Source organism: Phoenix dactylifera, chromosome 16, assembly GCF_051530095.1.
Source record: "Phoenix dactylifera cultivar Ajwa chromosome 16, Ajwa_hap1_PhDact_Kaust_v1.1, whole genome shotgun sequence".
Lineage (NCBI taxonomy): Eukaryota > Viridiplantae > Streptophyta > Magnoliopsida > Arecales > Arecaceae > Phoenix > Phoenix dactylifera.
Genome location: NC_143205.1, coordinates 19,980,675 through 20,003,839, shown reverse-complemented (window position 1 = coordinate 20,003,839; position 23,165 = coordinate 19,980,675). Strand labels below are relative to the sequence as shown.

Here is a 23,165-nt window from a genome sequence, read left to right as displayed (position 1 = left end):
GTTGTGATGATTCTTGGACAAGGGTTTTGCTACACTGTCTGTTGTGATTATTAAATCGAAACGGCAAGGCAATCTTGGATGGTCTTCTGTGGTTCTTATGAAGGCAACCGTTTGCAGCCGTTTCGATTTAATATCCAATCGGGCTGGCCCAAATGGGCTGGCCCAAACAGGCTCGGGCCGGGCTCGGGCCTCGTTCCTGTAAAATTGTTCGGGCCTCGGCCCGGCCTGAAGCCCGAAAAAAAATGTCGGGCCGGGCTTGGGTAGGGGTGTGGCCCGGCCCGGCCCGGCTCACTTCCAGCCCTAGTTGCACGTGCCTAAAACTAGATTCCCAATTTTATGTCTTTTTTTTGGGCATCCAACCCTCTCCTTTTCCCGAACCGACCTGCTTTCCTTCGGCCGCTCGAGACCGCCGTGCCTAAGCACAAAATTCCCTCTCTCTCTCTCTCTCTCCCCGTCTCTCGCGACACCGGAAGACGAAAAAGTAAAGGATCCCGACCTTCTCTCTCTAATCCTTTTTAGCTCTCTCTTTTTTCACCTTCAGATCGACTTCAAAGTAATTAATGAACAATTCCTGAGTGATTTAACTCGATTCGACCCTTTTTTCCAGGAGATCTTAACCTATTTCGGTGATTTCGTTCCTGTCTTCTTTGTTGATGCTTTCTTGTGGATTGTTGCAGAAGAAAAGCGATGACCACGGAAGAGGATTCGATCGATCAAGCGAGCAGCGCCCGCCGCGAGAGGCTCGAGGCTCTTAGAGCGGCCAAAGAGTATCTGAGCACGCCGGACGACGGGCCCGATCAGGATGAGAGCAAAGGAGAAGGTCCGGTCGATGGTCATGGAGACAAGTGAGATTTCTTGATTTCGGTATTTTATTCTGTTTTGATTTCGGTATCTTCTTTAGTTATTGTGCTTTACATCTTTCTGAGCACTTTATTTAGTTCGGGCAACTAGTTTTCCAAGAAACAATGGTTTTTCCGTCTTAAAATTTAGCTTTGAGAAGTAGGGATGGTGTTTCAAGTTCAACACTGGAGTGTCGAGGCAATAATTATTAATGAGAATGCTGCATATGGACTTAAAGTGAATCTGTCTGTGACTCGATTCTCCTTTTCAAGCTCTTGTTTCAGGATATAAACTAATCCAACAGCTAAAAATAAAGGGGAGCGTATTTGTTTGTATATATCAAAAAAAAAAAAAGGAACTCACAAGGAAAAATTATAATCCTAAACCTTAGCATTCCACTGGGTCATGTGATGGCCATTTTATTAAGTACTTTTGAGACCGATCATATGTTATGGCTCTTGCTTGCATCTAGGCATATTTGGCTGAACAGAGCTGGACACATTCCAAAACTGAAAACCACAACTAGCTATCTGCTTGCCGTTGTTTCACTGCTGCAGACAGCCATGTACATGGATTTGGGACTATATATTTTGCCCTAACTGTTGTAACTAGACATACAGCCCACACAATCACAGGTTGAACTGCAACAATTGGTGGCAGTTTGTAAGTTCTCTTAGCTCGGTCTTTATACATCATGGAGGTGCTCATTAGTATATCTGGTTCTTAAAATTTCATACAATATGTTGTCACACCATGTTTTGATATTGATTCTTAATGTGCCCTTGAATTCAGTTCTTGGGTAACTTGTTGAAGGATAAAACTTTCATGGACCAAGAATTCTTTTCTTCTGTTGCAACTTGACTTGAGATAGAGTATTAGTGGATGATTGCAAACTTAGATGGGCAATTGGAAGATTTGTGACAAAATCTATGCTTGTGATATTAAAACAAACACATCCTATCCGTTGTTTCTATCCTTGGGAAATTTGCTCCCCCTTTTTTTGGTTTAAGCCATATATGTTCTCTGGGTGCTTTGCTGGGATCTAGTTACATTGCTAATTGATGTCTCTCAATTAGCTTCTGCACTAATTTGTAAATCCTAGGAAGGTTTTGGACTTTGGTCGATTCCCTTTCTGTGCAACTACCTTTGCTTTCTTTGGTTTGCAGCTTGTTGCTTTCGGTTTTTCCAGCTATACTGTTTGGGGTTTTCTTTTGACATGTCCCGTTTTGCTGGTTGCGCTTGTGAGACTTGTCATTATGAGGTGGCAATATTTTCCTTCTCATTATGAGGTGGCAATATTTTTCCAGCTACATATTTCTGCCTTTCATGGGGCGTGATCTATGGCCATTTTTTACTTTTCTCTCATATTCCTATCTCTTCTAGGATTCTTTTTCTTGTTTTATTTTTTGCTCGGCCATAAGGGCGAAATTTGTCGGAGTCTTAGTGTTTCGAAAAAAGTAAAAAAAGAGGCTGATGCTCAATTGAGAAAATAGAAATGATGAAAACTCAGAGAATGCTCAGCAATAAAAGACCATTTTCCTCAAGTGAAGGCCGAGTTTAATCTTCCTGCGGGCTGGTGATTTTGCATCTTGATAATGTTTGAGATAAATCAAGATTTTTTTTATTACAAGACAATACATTACATTCCAAGAAAACAAAAAGGTGTGAGTGCATCAATAAAATTATTTTTATGTCCAGCAGTTATGCACATGGCTTTTTTCCACCTTTATTACCTTAGCTTAGTTATTGAAGTGCCTTTTTAATTGTCCAATGTAAAAACAAATATTTTGCTCTTTAAAATTGTTGTCGCTACTTTGGAAATAATTTCCTTTCTTTCAACATATGTGTATAATCAGGAAAGCCGTGGCTGTTGAAGAAGACTTAATAGAGCAAGCTGCTGCTGCACGCCGTGAGAGGCTTAAGGCTCTTAGGACAGCAAAAGAGCTTTTAGACATGCCTGATGAAGGTTCAGTGCACAGCCACAGCAATGCAGAAGACTCTGAGGAAAATGAAGAAGACAAGTAATTTCTTCTGTTCCCGGCTGCTCTATGAGTAATTATATATACACAATGAGCTAAATTTTCTTTCTTTGTCCAACATATTATTTCCTTTGCCGTTTCTTATGTCCTAGCTGAAATTGCTATTTCAAGAGATGCTTATTTGTTCTGCTGTTCAGGTTTAAATTACATCAAGATTCTTGTTGGAGTCAGAAATGCACTTTTTGTAGTGTATATAAAAAAGATGGAGTCTCCTTGCTTCTGATGATAGCACCATATTTCAAATCTTGAACAATGGGACTATCACTTCATGACAACTATTCTGATTAAAAAACAAATATTTTTTTTTATATGAAATTCCTTAGCTGGCATTAGTTTACATGTTTTAGGAGAGTTCTGATCATGAGTAATACAAAATATTACATGTAATAATCATGCTTATAAACTGTATCAAATGCTTACTACGCTTTAGGACAAGTTTCCTGGTAAGCACAATCTTTTTCAGGTGTTGTTATCTTAGTATCATGATGGAATTACGAAGTAATCACTCCATGAGTATTTGTATGGTACAAGAAGATGAGTTTGTTAGATTGTAGTTCAGGTTATTTTAATCCTACAATCCTGGCCTTGTTAGAATTAACTCACTAACATTTCTAGAAATGAAATAAAGATACCAATTGCCACATTATGGTTACAATTTTTTCTCTTTTTTAATGTTTACATTTATCTATCAAGGTTTAACCTTTAATAGGAGCACTGGTTTTTTTAATTCCGTTTATTTACTCTCCCCCAGTCATGCAGTCAATATACTAAGCAAAAGGGGGTAGGACGGTGGAGGAAAGCAATATTTTAAAGAAGATCTAGCATCTTTATAATTTATATTTACTCAATGACATATTGATCAACATCTTTTTTCCTTTTGCCTCTTTCTTTTTCCATTCTTAATCTTGCTTTTTTCATTCTAACTTGTCATCCCCCTCACAGAAAAGCAACCTCTTTCCTTCTTACATTGCCCTCTTCTTCTTTTCTTAAGAATCACTTATTCTCTGTGTCCTTCCTTGACCCTAGCTGATTTTCTTCTTTGTTATCTCTTACCTCCCTCCTCCTAAAAAAATTCTACATCTCCTTGCTTCTCTAGACAATCCTTCCTTTTACCTTTTTTTAGAAAATTATATAAATAGATTAGAAATCTGAATCTCATCATCATAACCACTTATTCCTTGAGGCGCTGATGAAATCTGTTAATGACCTTTCTCATCTTTTTCTTTCACTTGGATTTCTATATATCCTACCTTTTTAATCAATATATTAATTCATATGCATTTACATAAATTTGGTGCCAAATTTGTTATTGTCATCTGGTTTAATTTGTAATGATATTGATGGGATTTCTGACACGAATTTGTTTGTAAGGAATTTCGAAGCAGAAGGTGCATGTAGTCTCAGGAAAGGTAATCACTGCAACTTGTATGAGCTGCACCCCCCGGTTAAAGCACATTGACTAAGAGACGAGTTGCACTCTGACTGGAGGTGATAATTCAAGCTAGAGAAAATTCTGTCTTAATACAGTGGAGAATGAAAACGAGGAAGATATATTTGGAGCACTTTAGTTGTTTAATATCTTTTAAGGTGAAAACAGTTAATCTTTAGTTAGATAGGAATTTGCATTTGAGTGAGGAAGTACAGGTTTTCATTTTTAGGATTCCTATCTGAGTAGGGTTGGTGTTATGAAGTCTAAGGTCAGTTACAGTTTCGACTAGCAAAGTCTAGTCTAAGGTCAGTTACAGTTTCGACTACAAAAGCCCCGGAGTTATTTGTATTATGTCATGAGGTTTTGTGACATGAGGTTTCCATTGGAGACTGCTTTTAGAATTGGTTTGTTGGTTGTAACATGAGGTTTCCATTGGAGACTTCTTTTAGATGGTGCTTCAAGGTGAACTGCAGCTTGAGGGAATAAGGTTTAGGATTTTTAAGTATCCAAGTTTGTTCTTTCAAAAAGAAGCTATCGTTGTGGTTGTTTGTCATGAATCCTCTACAGTGCAAACCAGAATCTTTGAGTCCCTTTGTGCATATTCTTCTTTCTCTTTCTTTTGTCCTCTTCTTTCCTCGTTTAATTTTCACCAAGATAACATGCTTAGCGTTATGTTCCATTTCATTTTCATTTTCAATTGTTGTATATTCCAGGTTCCTCTTTCCTTTCTTGATTAAAAGATTCTGAAAATATGCATTTTATTCACCGAATATTGGATGATTTATCATCTTATGATAATTATTTTTTTATTTAACAGAATGCCGAATATGAAGTTCAGGAACTACCTTCCTCATGACAAACAGCTTCAAGAAGGTAAGTTGACACCAGCTGTCTTACCCAAGTTTGAAGACCCAGCCGCTGCTGTGCCCCCACCACCTGAGAAAATTGAGGTATTCAGTAATGTCACAAGCTGAAAGTGCACCAGATTCGTTTGCATCTTTGGTCACTCAACCTGGTTGGATTTCAAAATGCAGGATCCTTTCGTAAATATTGCTCCAAAGAAGCCTAACTGGGATCTCCGTAGAGATGTGCAGAAGAAGCTCGACAAACTTGAAAGGCGCACGCAGAAAGCAATATACCAGCTCATGCGTATGCACTTGCTTTCAGCAAATGGATGTGTTTTCTCTTCGCCTGTGTCTGCGTGCATGCATGCATGTGTATGGAAGTGTGCACACGTACACGTTTGCATGTGTTTGTATGTCTTCATATCTTTTTTCTCATTTGTATTTTCTTCTACAGAAGAACAAGAAAAAGAGAAAGAGGCCCTGGAGGCAGAAAATGGTGAGGCTGAAGACTAATGCTGGGGCTTGGAATTGATTAGTGACTCAAGTAATTGGCTGTAGAATTCTGAAGTTTCAGAGGGAAAGGGGTGGGTGAAAAGGGGCATTTGCACTGAGTGATATGAACCATAGTATCTCATTGAAACTTCTGTACTGGACAAAAACATCGATAGCAACAACGAGGCGTTAATTAGTATGAGATGCAGATTCAGTGTAGTGCCTTACATAACAGATGAAAGGAGAACACAATGTTTTTTGCACCACGTGGCTGAAACTTCCTGGTGTCCTTGGACTCAACTGTATGGCCAACATGGCATAGAATAATAGCTTCATTTATGAATATGTGATGAACAAGGTGGCAGACGGGAATGGAAATGGATTCCATCCATGTATTAGTGATGCCATTTTTTGTTCTTTCTTGCTTGGGCACTGAAGAATCGTTAGCTTGTTGAAGCTATCTTCTGATTAGTGCTCGAGAACTTGTTCTATTTTCAATTTTGATGGTGTCCAAGTAGTAGATCCTGTTAAAGAAGATACTTATGGTCTACTCTGTTATGTTTGAGAATGAATGAAAAAAAAAAAAAAAGAGCGGCAGACCGTAAGCATCTTTGATGAGATCTATGAATCAAATTGTAGCAAAATTGAAAATAGAATAAGTATTAAAATAAGATAAACCTAAAATGTCATTCTAGACGTGCAAGGTTAAATAGAAGGAGCATTTAGCAAAAGCCCTGCTGCCCTTATGCATGTCAGCGCTGCTTCTGTGCGACGCCCATTTCGTCGAACCTATAGTTGGCTAATAACAATCCATCTGGCTGTAGCTGTATGGAGGAACTCAACTGGTGTATAAGGGCTTATGATGCTCAACTTAAACCAACTAAAAAAAGTCACTTTTCCAGACACTTTCATCTCTTAATATGCACAACCAACCAACATCTTGTCGCAACAATTTCTTAAAGTTAGGGAAAACATTTTATCGCTTATGATCTTGCCAAACCAGGGATCGTAAAGGCATTTGCAACTTTGTTAAGTTTTTATGCCTGATTTCTACCCAGCAAATACTTTTGTTGAAAGATCTGAATGCAAGAGCTTTATCTGTAATACTTGCATTGGACTCATCTATTGTGCATCTCTCAGAACCACTTTACTGTGAAAAAAGCAGCAGCAGGAGATATAACACTCAAAACAGTTCCTTTGTCCCCCTAGATTTCCTTACGACAGAGTACCATGAATGACATCACCAAGTTGTTAATCAGTCGTAGCAGTAATCTTTGCTTGCCAATCAACATTAATCAGATTAATCACTCTCAAGATGATACCACATGCATAAATCCCAACTCCTATAACAGTGCACAGTAGAAAAAATTATTTCTTGGTCAGTTTTTTTTGTTTGTTTTTTTGGTAAAAATTTCTTGGTCAGTTAAATTGATAGAAAACCCTTTTCTTTTGCTTTTTTTTTCCATAATTTACATTTCACATGCAATATAACACTTGTAAACAACAACAACGTCCCATAAACAAGCAAGCTATGCAAAGACTTTATTTTCTTTGAAATAAAACGAGGAGGGGGGGGGGGGGGGGGGGTGCGTAAATTAATATATCATACATTTGTTACTGACAGAAGATGGCTCTCCCTGATGTGTAGGCATATAGCTACGTTACAGGTCAACTGGTACTCTTCCAATGCGACAGCTCCATATGATCTGGGCTTTCTGATGATCATTTTATTCGTTCCATGAGGGATCCAATGGGGGAAGTTGATAATCATCAGGTTTAACAGCCACTGCAAATTCTGGCAATGTTGGTCTTGTCTCAAGGCCCCTGCAAATGCCACCAAGATAACTGGGTTTCAGCAGCCTGTTCATGATGATCAGTAGTCTTCCATTTTTGCATCAATGTATAGCTTGTGTCATTCAGTGGGAAAAAAGACGTAAATATGATATTGGCCACACTATGTACTCCATGACATGTTACAAAAGTCTTTGGCAGTATGAATTGCCAAGTGGGAAAAAAGACAAATATGTTATAGGCCACAAATATTTTACTTCAGGTTACAACAATCTCGGGCAGTACAAATTGCCATGTTCAGAATTTGCATTTATAGATTCATTAACATTCACAATGTAGTGTGCATGGTCATGTCATTTTGTATGCATAAATGCAAGAAGACTAACCATTTGCTCGTGCATGTCAACTAGATTTTATCTTTCTCAAGTTTACATCTTAGTAACACATGTTAGTTGAATGAACAGAGGTCCCGAAAGAATGAAACTATGAAAGAGTGAGTTCCCCAGAGGAATATGCTATTGTGGACTAACAATATCAGAAAAGGAATAATATTAGCCCAATGGAAAGAGGTTGATGGCACATATTATATGTGCAAATTTGCATTTCTAAAGTTTGAAGCTTAGTGAATAATAGTGTTAAGGAATCAACTTGGACAAAATATTGTCTAGGTTGAAAACTGTATTGAAATGATTGCCAGTTGACTTTAGGAGAGAATTAGATCGAACATCTTAAGTTGAACTGCAGACTTACCTCTCATGACTATAGAGGTCCCTATCGATGCGAACCTTGCTGGACACATATTTGGGGATCTTCTCAGAAAGATACTTTGCGGATCCCCAAAGAGGGGGATTCCTATAGATAAACCAACAGTTACAGATGTGAGATATGATATAATCCCATAATTTTAAATGATGAATCCCTACTATCAATATTGACCATAATTTGATTTCAGAATGTGGCAGAGAAATATATTTATACCAGTAGAAAGGCAAGAAAACAATAGTAGATGAAAAAGAAACAAAATTTGGGACCCAAAAAAAAGGAAAAGAATATTTGAAGCATGTAATAAAGCAAGCTTGTAAGTCATTTGCAGCATCCGCTTTAGTATTTCCACATAATAATATTCCAAATGATAACAAGCTGAATGTAGCATTGATATCAACCAAATTATTGCTGGTGTAAGGCTAGCGGAGGGAAATAAAATTACTATGACAACAATTGCCCTTAAGTCTAACAAGTGATTATGATAAAAAATGCAACTATTCCCCAACTGCACCCTCCGTCATGGAGTGCTTACAACTCCATATCAGAAGCATACTCAATAAAGAACGATAGCTGACATTTAGGCCACCAAGAAATAATAAGGGCTAAATATGCTACAGCAAAAATAGCAAAAACAAAAGGACACTGATCCATCAAAAACCAAGTAAAAGAGGAAGGATAGCAATTACGTTGATGCAGGAGGCATTGCATTGAAGGCTTCGCAAGCCCTTTTGCTTTCTTTGAGGAACTCTTCTCCTGCTTGCAGAGCAGCTATAGCCATCCCATGGGACTTCTCTGTATTCCTTTCATCAAGGATTAGCCCATGGTAGTAATATGCAGCTGCCTGTGATGATAAGGAATTTTAAACATATGTCATCAAGTGTAAAAATGATATGCTAGAAAGGAGGCAGGTAACTATATCAGATACTACAGTTCTAGAAAACAAAAGATAAAAAGACAAGAATTTTTGAATCTGTGCCAGAAGCAAGCAAGTGCACTTAGAAGGATAATAAGTATCTTTTCAAAAACATACAAGAATGTATAAAATATCTAATTGTGACTTCTCTTTCTTGTTTAGATATTTTAACATGATTAACAAGCTAATAGATTGTACATCATCATTAATTGCTATCCAAACCCATCTTCTCCAAAATAGCTTCTAGACAATTGCATAGCCCATACTTTCAATGCATAATTGCATATCCTATCAGTCAAGAGATTTTCCTCATTTTGACCAACAATTTGAACCAACATATAACTTATAAGTTCTTAAGCTTGTATGGTCTTTGGGAAGGGTGCTCGCTCAAGTCCACAATGAATTGTAGCAGGAGCGCTTATACACACAAAAAAATGCAACGTGAAAAATCCATTCCTAGTCAAACAGTTCAACATCTGATTATCAGTAAATTATCAAATGAATGCTCCAGAAATCATGAAAATAAAACAAAAAAACAATTAATTACCTTCGCTTCAGCATATTTCCACTTAATAAAGAGACGATGCTTCCCCCCATAACCATTGGTTAACGGAACCTGTGTAATGCTGTCGTGGGCCTGCAAAGACTGAAATATTTCAGTACAATTTTGTACCTGCCAATGCAAAACATATTTACACTAATATGGCATCTAAGCAAAAATTTCGTGCACGATCTAATACAGGAGACACCCAACCATTATATCACTTGCGAGCAAGTTGATGATAGGATAAAAAAATGTAAGAGACAGATCAAATGGACCAAGAAACTGCAGTTCACGCAGGGCAGCAGAGATCCCTAGATAGCAGGATTATATTTACAGAGAACCTAAACATCGTGTAAGTGCGACAAAGATTAAATTCCATGCAGAAATAAACAATACACACAGGATGATATGTAAAAGTGGGAAGAAATTCTTGCTAAATTTAAAGTATGAAGCAAGCATTGCATTCAAGTTAACAAAAGCAAATTAAGGAGCAGATGCAAGCTTTATGCATTCAGTGCCCACTCCTTGAAGATGACGAGAATTGATTAATTTCTTCATGAGGAAAGGGGTAGGTGACAACACTGCGAACATGTATTATCATTAACATAATAAAATAAAAACCACTCAAAATTAGCTTATGAATATAAAGAACAAGTGCAAAACTGATGAAAATAGCAAAGATGAAATATCAGAAAAGAATGACAACAACGGATACCAGAAAATTGTATGGTTGATGATCACTCCCCCCCCCCCCCCCCCCGGGGCGCGCAAAAGAAAAAAAAAAGCACCAGCTGTCAGACCCATTTTTGCGCCTGCCTCAAGTAATCCAACTGTACCCACCCACAGACCTCCTGCAAGTACGATCCTCAAACCCCCAGAGCTGCCAATTGTTATTTGAAACTTGACATAAATAAATCATTAGTATTTATGAAAAGAATCATTATAAAAGTAATGCTTGAATTCTTTCAAACTTTACCTATTTAAAATTAGAAGATTTACGAATAAATTGACATCACTCTCCCCTTTGCTCCATTCCTATACCCACCTCCAGATCCTGCTCCAGCCCTTCCCCCCACCTCTGGCTCCCTCCGTCTCTTCTTCTCTTACGCCTGAAGCCGTACTACCACCCTTACCTCAAGCAATCCAGCCCTAACTCCTAGCCCTCCTCCGCATCCAAATGCAGCCCCCTCTAAGCCACAGTCCCTCCCCCTTTGACCAACATCCAACTATAGCCCTCTTCAAACTTCCCAATCCCATCCCAAACCCTACTGGCCACTAATGTTATTCTAGAGTTGACAATAAATTATTAGTATTGGTAAAGGAAATTATTACAAAAAATATGAGGCCATTTCAAACTTTTAGTATTTAAAGTTAGAAAAATTCTAATAATTTTAGACATTTTTTATATGTCTCTAGTCCAGCAGGTTGAACCAGTGACCCAATCCCTAGTCCGAATCAATGTCCAGTGCGGTTCAAATATGCATGAGAGAGAGAGAGAGAGATCCCCATCAGTGATGGTGAACTTACAGAAAGGTAGAAAGGATAAATGTTGTAGATGGCCCAGGGATGAGGGAAGAAATGTCACTATACCTCATGCCAACACTTCACCATCTCACATGCCAACCGTCGTTTCACAGCTAGTGTGGCCTTGGGACAATCCATTGCCATTCCAAGTTGAATTTCAATGGTCTATAGGGCGAAAAAAACCACATATAAGTCAAATGATTGAAGAGATTTTCACTAACATTTATTGCTAAACAAAAAACAAAAAGTACTCATGCATAGACCAACCATTCTAAAGGTGTGACCTGACATTGAAAGCGTTCAGATAATGTGTCCATTAAGAGTATCTTAAAAATACTGTACAGAAAAGTGATAAAAATCTAAAAAGCAGCACCCATAAGTTCTTCATATCAATACTTTAAAGAAAGTACCTTGAACTATGGTGGGTTGCTTTGTTTTGGAGTTAGTTCCTTTTTCGCTCTCTTATCCTTATACTTGAATATTTGTCTTAATTTACTGACCAACATGAGCAAATATAAATATTCATAATGCTCATAAATATATAGAAGTGATTTTCAATTTCTAAGTGATTGACAAAGACTGTTCACTAGATGTTACCAAGCTTACCATGTAATTTAACATTTACAATATAAGAACACCTAATATGTTGTCCTCCAACAATGTTGTTAACAGTCTTCAAGTATGTAATACTCTCAAACTTCAAGAACATGACTGATGAAAAAATGAAGTGAGCCCGCTACTGTTAGGAAGCCCAGAACATATATGACCCTAATCCATTCAATGTAACAAACAAATCATTCAAATCTTCAATTCATAGGGACTGCTTATTGGGAATAAAGGAAAGCTGGCAAATCCCTGGTCAGTACCATACAGAAACAAATATCACTTGGACCTGAAGGTTTACAGTTTCTTAGTATCACAAATGGCAGAACCAATACAACTGCAAAACCTAAATTTTGCACACCTCAGTGATCATATATATACAATTTTCAACAGTTTTGCTCATCGGTTGTTAACTTTGATAGCCATCAAAATACTGAGCTGTTGAAAATATGCATGGTAAAATTAAAAATTCCCAATTTCAAAAATGTAAGCGCTGAAGATTATGCATGTTGCCACCTATATATATGTGTGAAAATATATAGCATAAAGAAACAAGCCTTGTACCATCTACCATCATCTCATAATTCTTTTATTACAATTTTAGTAGTTCAATTTGACAATATGCTCATAACATGGCGTGGAATCTTATGTGCTTGCATATGCGGGGTTATCCAAATTATAGTTTAAACACAACTAGGTTTGTCTTGGCATGAAATTATTACAGGATTATCCAGGATTATCAAAAGAATTTATGTAACTCTGAATGTCTGTGTCCAGACGCATAATCCAGGATACAATCAATACATTTAACGGCCCATCAAACTTACAAAGTATCGTGTATTGAGTGCTCCCTAATAGGTACTAAAAGCATGTCACAACAAGGATTTTATGAAGAATCTCCTTAGATGCATGGGCCAGATATAAGGAAATGGCAGAGTACCAGACTCAATTGGTGAGCTAAAGAATATACAAACTAATTTGCTTGGCTCGTTCATGGGAACAGAATAGATAGCCATATGATAACATTCAAAACCAACAAAGTAGTAAATTAACAAATTGAAGAGATCCCGCAAAGCAGAACAAATAGTGCAGTGGTGTCAATCTCTGCTCAATATTCAACTATTTTAGTAGGGTGGAAGAGACTATCTAGCTTTCAAATAACATGGTGCAAAAGGTAACCAAAGAGAAAATTTTTTATTAGGGCAATGGCCAACAATTTTAATGAAGGCTAAAGCCAAGAATGCATAAATGAGCTGTATACTGAACAAAGCACAGCTAGGTGGTCTGGCCAACTAGATCATTTACCAACTAATGATAAAAAGTGAAATCCAAGCGAAGCATAAGTGGGAAGACATTTATTAATTATCTGATGCATATAGCCAATGGTTTACATTGATAAAGCCAAAGCTATACTTCCATTACAATGCAAATTCCTCAAGGACCCAGATCCCAAACACTAGAAGTGTTACTTTAGATGAGTAATATGTTTGCCAATTAGGCCAAAGACAAACTTCCATATTTTCAATCCCTAATCCTCCCCTCTTCTCATTCAACAGACCTTTTCACTTCAAACAATGAATTCCTACATGTGGGGTTAAACCTTCAGCTTCAGCAGAAGTCACTTGGAAAGCTCTTTGGTTTTTGTTATTACCGACTGAGGAGCTCCGAAAACACATGTCATTGAAAAATAGATTACTATTACTATAGCTTTAAATGAAGTAGGTACTCCAAATGACAATAAATCTTTAAATGAAGTAGGTACTCCAAATGACAATAAATCTCTTCCCAGCCAAAAACCATTCAAACCAATTTGTCATATAGTCTTAACAAAGCACCTTAGTTCCTCCGATCCCTAAAAGCAACAAATGATCAACCTTTGATCAATAAATAGAAGCTTTCCGATCTTGCAAGATTAAACAATCTCATCTTATAATCATTTTCTTTTATCGTAATCCTGATCCAAAAATTGTTGTAAAACTTGAGCTAGCAACCCGACACTAATGATCCAAGCCATTAGATGTGATATACTATTTCTAAACTACTTACTAACGAAAAATCATATGATTTAGAGATCCCTAGCCTATGGATGCAGATATATGTATAGTTTGTATTATGTAAACCGTCTATTTTTTACCACTAGATGCAAGCGATACATAGGCTAGGATTTCCAAATCACATTACTTTTTGATAGTAAGTAGTCTAGAGATAGTAGATCACAACCAGTACCTCAGATTATTGGTGCTGAGTATCAAAGCAACCTTATTTGGGTTATTATGAAGGTGCTCACATACTAGCTGCACTATATATGTGCGCGCGTGTATGTATTCCGTAAAGATGGGGTGGACCAGGTGAATAAAAGTCCTATTAAGGAGGCACCACGATTGAACAGAAGTTTTTGCCAGCTGTAAATATTCTAGGCTTATACCATGCTGGTAGGCAGTAGCCACCTGATAATTACAGAGTTAGTGTTACAAGAATAAAGAAAGAAATAAAGAATTTCAAAGATGATACAATAGACCACAAGCAAAAACAATAAAAATGGAGCTTATATAATCTAACCTGCTGCTACTAATCTAACCTGCTGCCGCTAGTACTATTGAGACTATATTTTGTCATTACATCCATAGTAGGTCATTCTCAACATCCATACCTTCTAACTCTACATCTACAATTAAATCAAGCTGCTTGAGTTCGTTTTGTGTCAACTCCATCTCAATAATCTTAGGGCAACTCCTCCTTTCCCTTCTATAACCACACCTGCATTCCCTTTCTCACAGGGGCCTTTGCTCTGTCTTACATGACCAAGGTATCTCGAGGCATATTGAAACCTCATTTCCTATCAATGCAACTTTTTGGCTTCCCCTTATTTCCTCATACTAATCTCATCATTTCTAGCTTTACTATATCTTTACCCTAAGATCAGCTCAGATGCATTTGTTGCCCAACCACCAAACCATGCAACATAGCCACAGCTTGATTGTAATTGTACATAATTTTCTCCAATACTTCATACCACAAACCTGACCCACACCACCCTAATAAAAATCTACAAGTTCATCATGGGACTAACCATGTTCTTTCAGACTCACAACATTAATATGCCATCTTGGATACAAGATTCACTACCAAAGCACACTTTACAACCACATGACTCTCCCTATCAATGCTAGAGCACAAAAAATTACTCAAACTCTCCTCATCAGCCCTAGAACACATCAAACCTTCATTAACACAATTAAGAACATGGGAGAATTGAGTATCCTGCCTCGCTCCGTAACCAAAGATCCATTCATCTGCAAACATGCTTTTAGAACACAAGAATAATATGGAATAAAATAAAAGGCATATTTACATCATGAATAGTTTAATCACATATTATATTCTAAGTTCAATGAGTTTAGAGATAATACAGTTACTATAATACATGGCAATTGCCAACCCTAGCAAGAAATGTAAAAACTCTAAATAGTTGCACTAATCATTATTAGTTATAGTTCAGAAATTAAGAAGAAGAAACTGACAGCACCAACTCAAGAATGATTGTCTAGACAGCACATAATGTACCAAAAGATATTGGAGAATAAATTAGTACCTGACCTAATGCTTGCATGCAAAGAGCTCGAAGCACTCCTTCAGCTAGGTCTAGAGGAAGATCTTTCCTACAAGTTACAACAATGGTGAAAATGTCAAAACACCCTAAGCTCCAAAACAATACAAACACCACATAAGGAATCCTAGATTCTACACAAGTTCTATACGGGAAAAAAGTTTCAGGAAGTTTCATCAAGCTTTGACAATTAAAAAGAGAACATGATTTATGAACCTCATATCCGGAGGAATTTGAGGAAGAACATCCCGAATAGCACAATCCAAATATCCTGCTGCCTTTAAGAAAACATCAATGGAGGTTCGTCTATTCTCTGCAACAAAGTTGCACAAAATCATGATCATAAGTTGCATTACTGACAGTCATCAACATGTATGCAGTACCCAGAAAAAGGAATATGCTCATCTACAACAAATAATCAAATGATATAAAAGTATAATAATAGAAAAAATAAGCTTATGAGTGCAAGAAAATGGTTAGGATCACCACATTGTGAGATTACATGTATGTTTAGATGAGCAGGATTACATGACCCATAAAGCAAATGACCAGCCCAATTATTTAGTACTTTGTGACACTATCAGTATTATGCTAGCAAAAAAAGACATAAATCTTCACATGAAGAAAGTGAGCTGGGTTACCATGATAAAAGAGATACTGTGAGTCTAGGTTTTAGTGAGCTTTGAAATTAAAACAAATATATGTTTTCATTAAAAAGAGTATATGCAACTGAGTGAGAACATGTTCAGGCATAATGACAGCTGCACAAGAAATAGTGAAAACAGGACATAAGATGATGATGCTCTATCAGTCACCCATAATCTAGCGTATAGCACCCACCTTCAGATACCTTTGGCTGGCAATCATCATTAGACGTTTTAGGAAGAAGCAAAGAATTGGCTTCAGAAAAACACAGCATAGACATCAAATGTAGAACTGACAACACCTCATACCAAGCATTTGCCATGCCTGTTTCCTGCAAAAATAGTTATCAGTATCAGCCATCAGGCCTGCCCATTTTCGTCAAAGAAAACATTCTATGATCTAATGGTATGGAGACCCACCTCTGCATCATCCTCCTGATTAACCCACACAAACTGTACAGTATCTTTTAACTGACTTCCTGTAAATTATAGTTCATGCAACTGTCAAGAGTCAAAAACAAACTGAATAAATATGGCATGAGAGTAGAAACATTAAAAAAATATAAAGTTAAGTCATCAAAACTACGTTTAAATTACCATTTTTAACCAATCCCAGTAGCACTGGCAAGTAATCCTCCAAAGCCTTTAGAAGATCAGCCAATGAAGAACCTCCTGCAGACACCAAAACTAGTTTTAATTGGGTGCTTTCCTGTCCAAACTGATTGAACTGAAAACAGCATAAAGACTGCAAAGCTGCAAACCATGTTGTGTAGCTGTCTTCCGCCTAGGCTTTTTCACAGTCGGTGCCTCTTGGGCAGCCATGACAACTATGCGAGTTCTCAGAGCTGAGAGGTGTTCCACTAAACTTCTTGACAAGCTATTACCCAATGGGCGAGATAAGTCAACACCTTTAGGGATACGCAATCCTGGCACAAACACAGCCACCACTCCAGCAGTCCCCGGCCATCTTTTGTTACCACCCGCATCTTTAGGTTTTGATGCCAGGCATCCCATTTCTTGGAATTTATTTTTGCCGAAGCAACTTATGCTAAAAATAAAACAAAAAACATAATTAGAAATCCTTTAGAGGTGATAAGAATAGATATATAAGATGATACAATCAAGACCAGAAAAGAGGTAGGCAAAATCTAAAAGTAAAGGGTGGTCCTCTATAATCAAGATAAGGAATATAGCACTGAAAGTTAAACAGGAAATGCCTGAAGACTACTGTACAATTCGCTTTGCTTTTATAACAATTAAGGGAATCCACATGGCGAGCAGAGTATAAACATGGGATGAAACCCTGGCGGCAATCAATTGCAAGGAGAATACTGAAAGTAGAGCCCCCACAAAATCAAAACAAGGAAAGAAAACGAGAGAACTGAAGAAGAAGAAGGCAATCCTTGATAATCAAGAAGACAGCACACCTCCTCAGAATTAAAGCTAAAAAATGTCCAAAATCTATAGGACAACTCACTTTGACACTCTCAGATTAAAGGAATCCTCATAGGACATAGATGATACGTGGCTTGAAACAGAGAGATTAAATAAATGCCAACCAACAAAGCACTAGGTGACTCACGGGCATTACATCAGAATTCATGTCTAGAATACTCAAAAGACTTGTTCCAAACTAGTAAGTCCATATGACAACTACTACGCTCACCTTTTCTTTCTACCTTTCAGAAGCTAACTTGAGCCACTCGAGCGATGCTTGATCTCTGCACAAGCGTTTCACACGTCCCAAGACAAACCGACAAAAAGATATGAAGAAAAAAAAAACAAAAACAAAAGGCATGATGAGATGGATTAATTTCTTTGGATGATGGTAACCAGACATCAAAAAGATGTTTGCAACTTGACCTACATGTACCGGTTCTCATAAATTCCTCGAGGAAATGAAAACTTCAAAGGAAAGCAGTATGTTAAATTTGAAAAAAAACGAAAACCTTCATCATCCTAACAAACTCGAGTAGAAGATTTCCAAACAAATCGATCCAAGCAATCATCCTAACAAACGAAAAACAAATCCAAGACCATCGGAATTCCACAACAGAATTCTTGAATGTATATCTCACTGCAAAGAAACGAGTTTAAACCCAGAGAGAAAGATCGAATCTTGAAGACAATATGACCTAAAACGGATCAAAAGCAACCCAGAAACAATCACAATTCCCTCTATCTAAAAGGACATGGAGGAATTGAGACAGGAAACAGTCCAAGAAAGAGAAGAGTACGAAGAGACAGAGATTACACTGCAATCAGACGATTCGAATCTCATCTGTAGGTTCCTTCCTGTAGAAGCATTGGGTCGAGACGGCGGGCCACCGTCTCGAGATCTACTCAACCGGGAACCCTAGATTCGCGGGTGCGGCTGAAAGAATCAACGGAGAGGCCGTCGAAAGCAAGAGAATTGGGAACGCGCACCCCTAGAAATGGGGGATTCTTGGCGAATTCTTGGGCGAGGTCTCGGAGCTCGGAGTCGAGAGAGCGGAGAATAGAGCAGCGTCCAAATAGCGCCCAAGATGGAGGCTTTTAAAGGGTGGGAAGGCCCCTTTCTGCCGAAAGGTAAACAAACGTCTCCGTTAGACTCCTGGCAGGCTTGTGGTTGGCTGGCTGAATGATTGGGATCTGGAGTTTTCTGCACAGAAGGAGAGGATCTACCTCTCCTTTTGGGGGTAGGGTTTAGTTAATCCTTTTCATTAGGTTTGTAACCTCTGGTAGTGAATTAAATATTAATTATCTTATTAATCAAGGATGATGTGGGATTAGAGGTCATTTTTTAAAAAACTAGGTTTCAGGCTTTAATATCAGGAGAGACCTATAAAATTAATGGTAAATTGATAACCGGTCCCTTTATTAGTTGCATCGCCGTCTTTCATATTTACTTTGCATCATATGTTGTATATCTTGTAATATTATCTGCTGTGCATTTGTACATCTTTATAGATAGAGGTCCGCCCAAGAATAAATGGAATTTCTGTTTTTTTTTACCAATATTTTGTTATAGTATTAGAGCCACTATAGTTATGAGTTGAGTTATGCTACGTTTCTGAGTTTGTGTTTTGTGCTTTTTCATCGGCTATAAAATCTCCAACCCAACCTAGCTCGACTCAGAGTCAATCTATATATTAATCTATGGAGACTCTAGCTTCATTGTGATCAGCTTTGCCTCTTCTGGAACTTGTATATGATCCAATTAGAGGGCTTTCTGCTTTTTTGGAAGAGTCGGTCAAATCACCTCTTTCTTGCTCCAGTGCAAGAATGACTAAAAACCCGATGATATCACCAACTAATTGATCCAACTTGAAGCTTAGTAAACTTCAAAGATCTTAGTTTGCTGCCATCTCAGATTTGATAAGAGAAGTTTCTTTGGTACTACAAAGACTTGCAACGCACTGAATCTGATCAAGTATTATGCTGATCTCTACTCCCTATACAGTTCTAGAATGGTTTTTGAGATTCTTCAACACATCTCAATCAAGTCAGATGAAGATAGTTCTAACTATAATCATTGGTTATATCTTATGCATAGCTTTATTTAAGGTAGAGGCCAATGGAAAATATATTAGTGGTAAGAAGGAGCGTCTTGGCGATAATTATATTCCTAAACTTGATGAATGGGACATGGATAATATTTAAATTATCATCTAAATTGCTAGCACGGTATATCCCACTATCTGTATGTAACTTGGAAAATATAAGACTGCTAAGTAAGTCTAGGATTTCTTAGATTGTTGATGATATGATCCTTATAGGAAGTGATCATGATGGTATACATGCCATGCAATGCCACTTAAGCACATACTTCTGAATGGATGACTTAAGTCCTGTAAACACTTTATTGGGATCGAAGTGCGGAATATATCTCGAAGATAGTTTCTCTCGAAAGTGAAATATGCCAGAATATCAGTAGTGCTAGCTTGACTGATAGTATAGTTGTTGTTATAGTACTTGAGCTTAATATTAAATATCGATCTACTAATGGAGTTCTTCTTTCAAATCTCACATTATATCGACAACTTGTTTATCTATCTCACTATTGCAAGCCTAATAAAAGTCATGTTGTCTACATTGTTAGTCCATTTATGTGAGCCCCTCATTCTGTTTATTATGCTATATTGAGGGCATAATTTCCTGTAGTGTACTATTCTTCAAATTCTTGTGTTGATCTTCAAGCTTATTCTTACATAGACTAAGATGGTGATATTCAAGATCGCAGATCCACTACTAGATTTTGCATCTTTCTTGGTGATTTCTAGATTTTATGAAAAAGTAAAAAAGCAACTATTTCATAGTGCAAACCACACACCATAGAAAATCCAAACTTATTCTTTTCTCATCTATTTAGTCATTGACTTATGCTCGTGAGCAATATAAAATAATGTACCATAAATACACATATAGGCAAACCAAACTTGCTGATTATGATATTGCACAATTGCACTGATAAAACATTGCTAATTTCTAGGATATCAGGAATGTCAAAGGTTATTTCATTTAAAACTACTGCTTTTTTAAAGCCAAAATAAAAAAGAGTATAACGAATCAATTAAAACCTAAGAAAAACACATCCAAAACCTTCAAAAGAGTCAAAGGGAATATAGTCAAATTTTAAGTTCCCTTTTAAGCCTTGATTTGCTAACTAATCAACTGATTGGCTTGTACAATGGCATAATTCTCAATGTAGATCATGTGTCTCGGAGTAATCACCAATCAAATCAAGCAACAGTGGTGGAAGAAAAAATTTGGGAGAGAAAAAAAATCCAGCTCACATGTCACTCTCTCCCCTTCTTTATACAACCATACTCTCTCTCCCACTACAGGATCAAAACATCACCATCTCCCACCTCCATTAAAAAGCAAATTTAAGTACATTGACGCTAAGGCTCAACCTAACTTAACATGGACCCAAATCCTAATAAAATTAGGACTTTGCAATGAATCTCAACATGATTCCCCTTTCTAAAGATGTGTGTAGTTTTATAAATGAGCAGGACTTTCTTTAGTCAGCAAAGATCTTGAAGTAGAAGGCATTGATGATGAGAATGCAGCCTCCTTGAATCGTTTAGCCACTGAACAATAGTGTATGAATCACCTTTGTGCCACACCTGAGTAGCCTTGTATGTGGTTTGTGCTAACCCAAACCAAGCAGCCTGCGACTCGGCTTCAACCAGAGAACTGTGAGGAAGTAATCTTGCGGAGAACTGAATCATCCTATTGTCAATAGTTCTTATTATAAACCTAGCTCCTGCCGATGAGCCTTCAAAATTTTCTACCAATGGGAGGGCACAACCATTTGACATAAGTGGGAGAAGATTAAGGGGGCTCAGAAGAACCTAAGTTGTCCCAATACCTTGCTGTATGGAGAAAGGACTTTGATTTTGAACATGAAATAACTCGGGTAGATTGGAGCTTCGCTTTGTTAAGGGGGTTTCCTCCATTGCATATGCCACCAAAAAGTGCTCACCCATACCATGTTAAGATCCAACTCTAAGCTTAAACTAGTAGGTGGATGGGCCCATAATTTTATAAACACGATTAGAGTCCTTAACCTCTCGAATGTGGGATTATTCCTCAACATGATAGACCTCTTTCAAGCTGATTTTGTTAGCCCTATTCTTCCCCCGTGCTTTCTGAGCTGACCAGCAACCTTTAGCTATAGAAATTCTACATATATGGTTGACCAATTCTAGTGGAATAATAGATCCCAGTCTTTGGACATCAATAGGTCCTATGTTCAGTAATCATGTCACAGAACTTAAGGTCTTGCCTATAATTATCAATATTGATGGTCAGAGGTTGAAGATTAACAGGAGTGGTAGAAATCCAATATGCTGAAAAGGATCAATTGTCTGCCTAAACCAATCATCCAAATGAAATCATTCATTTGCAAGATGAGCTTCCTTTCAATTAAACTTCCAAATAGTAGAGCATTTCCTTATTCCACATTCATACTATTGCCAACTCCCCTGAAATTTCTACTTCGACGATACAACTTTACCCCATAATGAATTAGGGCTAAGGATTAGTTGAAATTTTTCTTTTTGATAGAGTTATCTTGCAATTGTTTTAATAGGAACTTGTCAACTAGTGGAAACTTTGGCGACAAATCAAATTGAAACTTCCCGGGTTCTTTTAGGATATGATAAGAATAGGCCTCAGTATGCATCATTATGTGCTTATAAGAAAATATTTTATGGATAAGCTACGATTAACATAAATTAGTTAACTGGTGATCAAGCCAACGACATTTCAATTAACTGAACATCACCTGGGACCATAAAATTATTGACTATTAAAAACGTAGGACCAAAGAACAACAATTAAATACACTATCATGAGAAATGATAGCATCACACTATACTAACAACTACCTCTTCCTGTTTCTCAAGAAAACTACCTTCTTCTGTCAGTGCGCCAATCTCTCTAGGATCTAAAACATTGCTTAGAGGGCAAAATATACAATTGACATCCACTTCACAATCAAAGGGATTAAAGGTGACAAGGTATACATGTATCCATCATGCAATTAAAAACGTTGTTAAAGATTATTCACTAAGTAGATCAATGAATTCAGTGAATTCATATGTAGTCTATCCCGTTCAGTGGATTCAACGAGCTATGCTACTTAAGTGGCTCAATCAACAAGTTTTTCAGAAGAGTCATGCATCTTTTTGGACCTTCATTGCATTGGAAGAAAATGAAGAAAAGAGTTCATTCTCTTTCAATAATGTCCTGCAGATTAGGCCTGCCTGGCTGCTGCAAGAGATGCAGCAACTGGAGGCTTTAAATAAGTCCTACGCTTTTACTATTCATGCTTTTAGATTGGTTCTCTTAGGCTTGCCTTTGTCTTTTGCCAATTGGCTCTTATGGCAAACAAGGAAACATTTTTTGTGAAGTTTAAATGGTCCAAAGAATGTTTCCATGCTACCTAGTATAGAAGATGTTAAAATATTGTATCATCAAAATATCTTTCAATCATCTATCACCACCATAGAGGGGTACCAAGCTTCTAGAATGAGAAAGCTTGGATCTTCTGGTTTGGCTAATAAACAAGTGCTAATATCATCTAGTTGATTAGCGTCTCTACAGTCACTCTGTGGATGAGTAGCTAATGTCTATGAAC

General features: G+C 37.4%; 2 protein-coding genes across 7 annotated transcripts; one reads left to right on the top strand and one right to left on the bottom strand.

Annotated features, from left to right (window-relative positions):
• The first annotated feature begins 348 nt into the window (after positions 1–348).
• On the top strand, positions 349–5,908 carry LOC103716524 (Cwf18 pre-mRNA splicing factor). 2 transcript variants are annotated; one of them, XM_026808471.4, is made up of 6 exons: positions 349–481; positions 678–845; positions 2,697–2,861; positions 5,126–5,258; positions 5,343–5,457; positions 5,608–5,908. In XM_026808471.4, exons 2-6 carry the CDS (start codon positions 688–690, stop codon positions 5,664–5,666), a joined length of 630 nt encoding a protein of 209 aa, XP_026664272.1. In that variant the 5' UTR covers positions 349–481; positions 678–687; the 3' UTR covers positions 5,667–5,908. The 2 variants fall into 2 exon arrangements, with proteins under 2 accessions (XP_026664272.1, XP_026664269.1); XM_026808468.4 differs by lacking the exon at positions 349–481 and adding an exon at positions 535–553 and having other exon boundaries at positions 5,608–5,847.
• A 1,254-nt stretch (positions 5,909–7,162) lies between these two features.
• On the bottom strand, positions 7,163–18,703 carry LOC103716535 (uncharacterized). Of its 5 annotated transcripts, XM_008804568.6 has the most exons (13): positions 18,291–18,547; positions 17,703–17,757; positions 16,798–17,084; positions 16,634–16,708; positions 16,457–16,515; positions 16,233–16,368; positions 15,609–15,705; positions 15,378–15,444; positions 11,249–11,347; positions 9,662–9,751; positions 8,888–9,042; positions 8,187–8,288; positions 7,163–7,469 (listed from the first exon to the last, which is right to left on the bottom strand). In XM_008804568.6, exons 3-13 carry the CDS (start codon positions 17,048–17,050, stop codon positions 7,373–7,375), a joined length of 1,230 nt encoding a protein of 409 aa, XP_008802790.2. In that variant the 5' UTR covers positions 17,051–17,084; positions 17,703–17,757; positions 18,291–18,547; the 3' UTR covers positions 7,163–7,372. The 5 variants fall into 5 exon arrangements, with proteins under 5 accessions (XP_008802790.2, XP_008802798.2, XP_088568357.2 ...); XM_008804576.6 differs by lacking the exon at positions 17,703–17,757 and having other exon boundaries at positions 18,291–18,703; XM_088712231.2 differs by lacking the exon at positions 17,703–17,757 and having other exon boundaries at positions 9,662–9,760.
• Positions 18,704–23,165: the final 4,462 nt, after the last annotated feature.

What these genes read in the sequence shown, in the direction of transcription:
- LOC103716524 (XM_026808471.4), top strand. Translation starts at nt 688, where the DNA reads ATGACCACGGAAGAGGATTCGATCGATCAAGCGAGCAGCGCCCGCCGC. An exon ending in GAGGAAAATGAAGAAGACAA is followed by an intron (nt 2,862 to 5,125) that starts GTAATTTCTTCT and finishes TTTATTTAACAG; the next exon opens with AATGCCGAATATGAAGTTCA. An exon ending in AGCAATATACCAGCTCATGC is followed by an intron (nt 5,458 to 5,607) that starts GTATGCACTTGC and finishes TTTCTTCTACAG; the next exon opens with AAGAACAAGAAAAAGAGAAA.
- LOC103716535 (XM_088712228.2), bottom strand. Translation starts at nt 17,050, where the DNA reads ATGGGATGCCTGGCATCAAAACCTAAAGATGCGGGTGGTAACAAAAGA. An exon ending in ATCAGGAGGATGATGCAGAG is followed by an intron (nt 16,369 to 16,456) that starts GTGGGTCTCCAT and finishes CTATTTTTGCAG; the next exon opens with GAAACAGGCATGGCAAATGC. An exon ending in GCAATGCCTCCTGCATCAAC is followed by an intron (nt 8,289 to 8,887) that starts GTAATTGCTATC and finishes GTTTATCTATAG; the next exon opens with GAATCCCCCTCTTTGGGGAT.